The 8,007-nt window shown below is 41.3% G+C and overlaps 1 protein-coding gene across 1 annotated transcript; it reads right to left on the minus strand.

The window, feature by feature from the left end:
- Nucleotides 1–657: 657 nt before the first annotated feature.
- On the minus strand, nt 658–7,037 carry LOC108381026 (uncharacterized; the record flags this gene model as incomplete). The annotated part of the gene is made up of 5 exons (XM_017637431.1): nt 658–1,192; nt 1,258–1,638; nt 1,716–1,895; nt 1,957–2,775; nt 6,825–7,037. Coding segments are annotated over 5 exons (2,027 nt in total), but the record flags the coding sequence as incomplete, so codon positions are not given.
- Between the last annotated feature and the right edge of the window lie 970 nt (nt 7,038–8,007).

Below are 8,007 nucleotides of genomic sequence, written 5' to 3' on the forward strand. Positions count from 1 at the left end.
TTCACCTCAGTTGAAGATATCAAAAAGTGGCTTGATACTTTCTTGGTCTCCAAAGACGAGCAGTTTTATTGGAGCAGAGTCCAGAAAAGTGGGAAAAAGTTGTAGGCGGTAATGGACACACTAAACCTCAAAATCGAGAAAAAATCATTTAAAAACCATTATCCTCTTTCGAGTAAAGCAATGCAGACGATTTCCATAAAAAAACGAGCTTCTACTGTAGTCAGTGCCCGCAATACACTCGGTGATTTGTCATCGCTTGCCGCGGACTCAACGCTATTAGAATAACTTTTTCTTTCATTTGGAAGTTCCATTGCAAGGCACCTAACCTGTGACCTGTCGAATGGCAAAGCGCAGCTCTAACTACGCGGCTAAGGCTACAGTACAGGTAATAAAGTTTAATACACTTATCTTCACCGGTGGGTAGCTCTCCTAGCTCACTAACTAATTTTGAATCGGATCTCAGGGAATTCCCTTTGTTCAGACTATGAGAAGCCTACACTCTATAATAATTATAAATGTTTTCTGTTAAATTGCAACAAATGTTACTGTAGTGCAAAACAACTCTGTAAATAATGGCTTTTATAATAAATTCTCCGTTTAGTAACTAATTTTAATATTTACATATAAATAAGAGGGTTCGCAGTCATATGAATGCTCAAGATTCTCTCTAAAGCTCGATACTACTGTACACTGCGACCCCTCTTCTTTCATAAAAACGTACTTCAAAAAGATACGAAAGGTAGAAAAAGTAGTGCCACTCACCTTCTCACCAAAATGATGATTGTCGTAATGACCGCAGCTAGAAACACGAAACCGCCGAATGCGCCCAAAGCGACAATGGCGCCCAAATTGAGTTTAGCCTCCTTGGTTTCCTTACGATCGACATTATCCACAGCGTATGGAACATTGACATTCGGCGACTGGTTATGTCGAATATTAACGCTGTCCGCGATTTCATTATCTTGTGGATGCGCATTAAGTATAATATTCTGAGTGTTGCGAGTGGTGGACTCCACAGGAGCGTAAATACGTGGTCGCGGTGTCGTGCTGGTGGTGGTAGAAGTGGTAGGCGAGAAGTAGGCCGGCGTGGTGCTAGGGCGTTTAGACACAGTGACAGGACGTAGCGGCCGACGTGGCGGGAATTCCTCACGCACAGTGCCGGGCACAATATAAGTGACTTCCTCATCGGAATCTGTCGTGAAAAAAGGTTTTAAGCTGGAGATAAAGATTTTCGCACAAAATCTGCTTTGTACTTACCGCCGCCAACAGCATCAAGCTGCTGTGTGGTACTTGTCGTTTGTGTAGTACTGATGGTGGGTTTGTAAGATGGCTGTCTTGAAGTTGAGGTAAGCCGTGGCCTGTAGGAAGTGGTTGATGGTGCTGTCGGTGATGATGTGGGTGGCTGTGTAGGTGGAGGTGGTGGAGGTTGCGTAGGTGCTGGCGTAGAGGGTTCGAGGCGGATGCAACGAGGCAAAGCGCTACTCCATTGGCCAGTAGCCAAACAGGTAAGCACATGTGGTCCTTCGAGCCGGTACCCGCTCGGGCAGGAGATCTCTGCCTTTGAGCCATAGTAAGTGCCATTCGGTGCGGATATAATGGTGTTGTAGTAATTGCCTGGTAGCGTGTCGCACTCAACAACTAATAGAGTTAAGTTAAATGTGTAAAAGAAAAGTTTAAAAACATAAAAGAATCGGAACGGTGAGTACAGCACTTACTTTCACAACGCGGCGGTGGGCCATTCCAGCGCTCATCGAAGTCGCAGGTCAGTACTGCACGTCCAATCATCTCAAAGCCCTTAGCGCATGAATATTTCACTACGCTGAGATAGCCCACAGTACCATTGATGAGGTCATATGAGCCATGTAGAATAGAAGCAGGCAGTCCACATTCGATATCTATGAAAGGAAAATGATTTTAGTCTACGACGACAGCACAGCTCAACTCTCATTTACTTACATTTACAAACCGGTGGGAATTCATTATAGAAACCAGTCTCCAAGCACGTACGTGTCGCTGGACCCACAAGCAAATGATTAGCATCGCAGGAATAGTTGATCTGTGCGCCCACTTCGAAGCCGTTTAGTGCCAGCATAGTCGAGTTTGGCGGTTGCTCAGGACGACCGCAGGTCTTTGGTTGATGTTGACAAATGAAATTCAGTAGCGTATTGCAGTTGGTGTCACTCCAGAGCCAACCCTTCGAGCCGTCAAAACGCGCGCAGTCTTCATCGCCACCCGGATGATTCCAGAAAGATACCGCCACCTCTTCGCCATTCACCCACTTCCAGGTATTGCGATCTGTGCCATCGCGTACAGCGCCCATCCAATATTGTGAGCTAATGTCAGTGCGATGCCGACGCCATAGTTCCCAACTAATGAAGCCCTGCAACGCAGGATTGCTTTCGCTGATGAGTGTGCCGCCGCGAGAGCGACAAAATGAGAGCGCATCGAGGAAGTTTAGGGGCTGGCGGTTATAGAAAATGTAACACTTGCCATTGTAGGAGGCCAGCGCACCGGGTGGCTGATCGCGGAACGTGGGACAACGTTCGATGGGCAAAGCTTGATCGGTGTAGACGAAGGCTTCACAAATGGACAGTTGATTTGGTATATTCGTCTCTAAGTGCACGGAGACAAATGCACCAGGCATTGGGGGGTTGCAGGGCAGAAACAGTGGTTGACCCTCTTCGAGTAGACCAGTGAAACGATTGCAAATCGGATTGGTGCCCAGATCAGGGCGGTTATTACCGACGCGCACAACAATGGTAGCCGGTTTGTTGCCTGGAAAAAGAGAAGGTGTAAAAAAATTTAAATTCACATACGTAAATATATAAATGAGTAGTGTGAGTTAAGCAGGAATGCCTACACTTCATACAACCAGCTGGAGTTCAATGACTCAGCTGAGCTGACTGGCTCAAACAGTAAAGTGTGGCATTTGTGCTCGAACTTAGTGGGTTCAACTAAACTTTAGCTGCGCCAACAATAACTGTAAGCGTTTGTTTTGGTTTTTTTGTTCCACCAACAGCAGCAAAAATAAAAACAACAATAACCACAGTTAGATACGTCGCTTAGTGAAAGTAATCATAAATTGTATGGAGCAACCACAGACACCGGCAGTTGTGGCCGCCTTGGTAGCATCTATGCCCACTTACATATGTACGTACGTACCTATTCATAAAGTAAATCCTCCACTCACCGCGTCCGACCTCAACAAACTAGTGTGTATGAGTCACAAAACAATAACAAAGCGATAAAGTCGATAGGTACAACTCGAAACAGCCAGTGCGCAGACGACAATTGTGTAGACCACAGTCAACCACTGCCATAATACCGATGCGCGCGCAGCTTGAAGAAAATCGAATTCCCTGCTGCCGAAACAATAAAAACGGTACAAAATCTTCAAAAACAACAAAGCGGTTGACTATAAATGGCTTTAGCATTGGTAGGAGTGCTTTGTAGGTAAACAAAAATCACATAATTTTAACTTTGTTGACTGTACGGCTAGCTGTAAACTGTATTCGTGCATGAGTTTGTAAGTAAATAAAGTGAAAGCCAAGCGAATATTTTGGTGTAGTCGACCGATAACGGTCTGTAGTGCGTCAAAGGGAAGATGCTAAATGAAGCAAATTTTGATCATTACGTTTTAGCTTCAGCATTCTTCTAAAACTTCGTATGGTTATACTAATACGAGCGCATCTGTGGATTTGGAGGAATTTCCTGAGCTAAGTTCTTTCAATTTAAGAAGAAAGAAAGGACGCGTGGATGCATTATAGTTCCGCGTTTAGTCGAATGCTTGATGCCCACAGAGTTCTGCTCTCAAGATGTCGTCATGATAAGATCGTATATTGCACCGACCGGGTGAGGTCAACGTGCCGAAGTCATTATAGTCTCGACTTGCCCGCTAAACGATTCCATTTTCTTCTCTTTGAGAAAGAGATTATGCAAAAGTTCAGTTCGCCGAGTCAAATGGCTGTGAGAAAAAACCATGTGTGATTACACAAAGTGGAACCCTCCTGGGAAAAGCTATTGTACTAAATTCTGTCCGCTGTAATGGTAATACAGAATGAGAAATCAAACCCACTCCTGCCACCAACAGAACGCAAGCAGTGATTGATCTAAGTTAGGTAAGAATTCAGGGCCGTTTCCGTCGGTGGAGGTATACTTAGAAATTGTGTTAAGGCACGCTCTTTAGACAAAAATCGTACCCTTACGGCGAAGTAAATTTGAATCCGTTATGTCAATCCGTTTTATTTTAATCGGCAGTTGAATTACAGATTGTGAAAGACACGGTTAAAATTAATTATTTCTTGCTATTTAGTAATTTCGTAATTAAAGAAATTTTTTCTTTTGAAAAATTTTTTGATTTAAAAAAATTCGGTAGATTTCGTTGTTAAAAGCACCGTATTTTAATATAAGTTTTATAATTATGTCACCATTCCAAATGGAGAAAATTGCTTTCGAACACAGACCGTCTACAGACCGGCCGACATACAAAAACCCAGTTTGCATTTTTTACCGTTTAGGTCAACATTGTGTAAGAGAAAGCTGAAAATATGTCAAAGTATATCGGCGAGCCCGTCCTGAAGGAGAAGGTGGAGGATAGAAACACCACTTAAATGACCGAAAGCTTATGGGGGAAAGTGGTTTACCAGACAGCAGGGGTTGAGATGATTCCATCCCATCCTCCTAGCGCGAGAAGGGTCATCGATGATACTCAGTCTTACCGCATGCTTACCTAATATTCCGACGAATTGATAACCTCCTCATTTTTTTGAGGTTTAATAGAGCTAATGAATTACTTGCGGAGAGAGACCGCAGCGCTTGCCAATGTGGGGCCACAATTTAAAGCTACTATTGCCTTCCCGACTCTTTCCTCTACTTTGGGTTTCCAGGAAAGGTTGTTGACAAGGTACTTCACCCTGAGGGTACATTGAGGGTAGATGATATTTCGGTACCCTATACCCCCTGGTAAAAAGTACAAGCTTCGTTTTGCTTTAGTTCATACCCAGCCCACAGCTAAGGGCCGAATATTTGATCTACCCTTAGCAAAATTGTTATGGTGGCTCTTGGAAAAGAATGGATGGTCTTGTTAGAGACATCCCTAGCTAATCATTAGCTCATTGAATACCGTCTAGAAACTGATTGTTTTTCTCAAGTTCCAAAAGGTCGGAGTCTTAAATGATGGACTTGGGAAAGTTTGCATTTCTGTTTGGAAGAGGAATACCAGATCTGCCTACACTCAAGAACTTGAAAACAATCGAAGGGGCGATTCGCGATGTAACGAATACTTTGATTAGTTCTTTTGAGGGACTATATCCGCTGAGAAGAGCAGACAGCGAAAAGTGATACCAAATTCTGTTAGAGGTCCTATTTCTGAAGTGATAATGTTAGTATGGAAGAGTGTACCAGCTTGTGTAAGCTACATCAACAAGACTTATCGGTTAGGACTGATTCTCTCAGAAAATCTAATATTTATGATAAAATTAATTTCCGACGCGAACAGAGGTATGAAAGCGCATGGAACGTCGGGAACATCTACTAGGTTAAACCGGTGGATAGAACCTCGTTTGGTGACGGGAAACGAATGATCTAGCCTATTATTTACAAGCTTTTATTTCACTTCCTCTGAATGTACGTATGTTTACTAGGGGCAAATCTTGCAATCACTTTTTGACCAACTTTTCGATGATCTAGAGACGTGAAACTTCACAGTTGACTCAGAACCTGATGAAAATGCATTACGAAGGATGATGAGTTAATCCGATACGTGGCGCACGAGTCGAGATATTTGAAAAACCCGCTGTTATAGCCCGATTTGGTTCATATTTAGACGTATATTAACTACATGAAAAGGAATAACTCCACATAAAAATTTTTCCGATAGGTGACGCAGGAGTCTATATTTGGTAAATCAGTATTTATGGTCCGATTTCGTTCATATTTAGAAAGTTTACTTTAAAATCAATTGTTTTTACTATTATCTAATTATCATTTTAAGTTACCTGACGAACTTGATGTTTATCTCAAGAGGCTAAAGTGCGGCGGAGACAAGCTTAAAAGGACTCGTATAAGATTTTAAAGGGCATTTGGGCACTCCCACTTTGAGGAAAAAGTTGGAGGCATGTGGTAAGATACGGATAACTTTGAACAATAGTAGTGCATGGTCTACTTTACGTGGAATTGTTGTCAACCGCTAGAAGCACAATCATAGTATTGTTTAAACGAAAATTGAAATTGGAAGGCCACAAACTTCCAGATGCATAGAGACGTAAGCCGAAGTCGTTCCGAGGAAGTGAAATATCTAGGAGTAACTCCAGATAAGAAGCTGACAAGCTAAAGATACTCGACCGCTGAATTTTTTCGGAGTGTGGAGGAGAACCTTCGGTAAGAGAGTGTGTCTGAAACCGTCTCAATATTTTGGGAAAACACAGCTTTAGTCAGACCGATCGGGATAACAGTTATTTTTGGTCCCTTGTTTTAAACCATATTTATTGGTAATGGGTTTGCTGCATTCTCTTTAGAAAAACAGGCTACACATATTCATCACAGAGTCTGGTAAGTTCGCAGAGAAGTAACAACTAACCGCAAACAACTGCTTTTGCCAATATCAATGCAGGAACAGATATCAAGATTTTAAAAATAGTATATTTAAGGTAACGAAATGACCGAGGGGAAGCTTATGCCCCTGAATTCTATCAGCTGGAAAATTGTTCACCATCTCGTAATTAAAATGACAAATAGTAGGACGAAAAACTTACATTACGCTACTCTGACATTTAATATTAATTTTATTTTATTTTTCTTTAACACAGCATTTTATTTAAACTTACCACAGCACGATTTTCCAAAATCCAATCGCACCAATTGCACCATATATGGCTCCAAGAGATTCACATACCACCAAGGCGAACGTTCAGCTTTGGTTAGTGAACAGGTTTCTGGTGTGAAAAATGCGGATGTTGAACCATCAATGGCCTTTTGGGGAGCACCTGAGCCCTCGGTGGAGATTTGCATTGGCGCTTTGCCAGCGGCGACATTCAGCACTAGAAGAAAGGAAAGTAAAAAATGAGTGATCGATTACAAAATGAATACAACCGGCAGGACAAACGAAATTTGCGTGAAATTAAATGTTTATTAATGAAGAATATAATACGCTTTATTTCATTTCTATGGGTAATTTTTAATTTAATTAATCAATTAGTTGAAGAATTTCATGGCCACTACAGCGCCATGCTTAGAATAACCGGTTTTCGTTAGCTTTCTGCATAATACTGCAAATATTGGCTAAGAATTGCATTAATTTAATTTTAATTTTTTAAGTAAAACCACACCAGTAATGCATTTTACCTTCAATGTTAAATGATCAACTACCACAGCAATTACTAAACATAAAAACCGCGCTAACAACTTGTAAGTCAATGGAAGCCACCCACAAAATGTAGAATTCTTGTTAAAGGCACGCGGCAAAGTTCTTCAAAGTTTGCGGAGTTCGAAAATTGCATGGCGTTGAGTTGACGATGTCAAGGTTGTCTACCCACACATGACGTGTGTATATTTATATGTACATATATAGGTAAATAAATACTTACATATATACATATAATTAAATGTGTAAATATAAAAAGACATATTAATAATGGCTATGCTTCGTTTTATTTTTTTGTTTGCTAACAACGCTTTTTGTCACACAGTTATTCATAAATTCCATTGTTTCCTAATTCTCATAATGGTTAACAAGAATAATTTAAATATGTTTTCCCTCTATTGCTACCACAATTTTCATTGCCATTTGTAATTTAATTTTCATTGCTGTATTTTCTTTATTTCTAAGCATAAAAAACCGCTTTGAACCATCAACCGCAATCACTCGTCGTGAGTAACACCCGCGCCAGCATTTACGCTTTCGCTTTTCAAGCAACATTTTTGACCTATGTTTACTTGGGGTTAAGTAAATGCTTACATACTTATATACAGGGTGTCCCATAAGTAACGTGCCAAACTTTAGGGGAAGGT

The sequence above is a fragment of the Rhagoletis zephyria genome, unplaced genomic scaffold (genome assembly GCF_001687245.7).
Source record: "Rhagoletis zephyria isolate East Lansing unplaced genomic scaffold, Rhagoletis_zephyria_1.1 Rzeph_scaffold_21152, whole genome shotgun sequence".
In the NCBI taxonomy this organism is placed as follows: Eukaryota; Metazoa; Arthropoda; class Insecta; order Diptera; family Tephritidae; genus Rhagoletis; species Rhagoletis zephyria.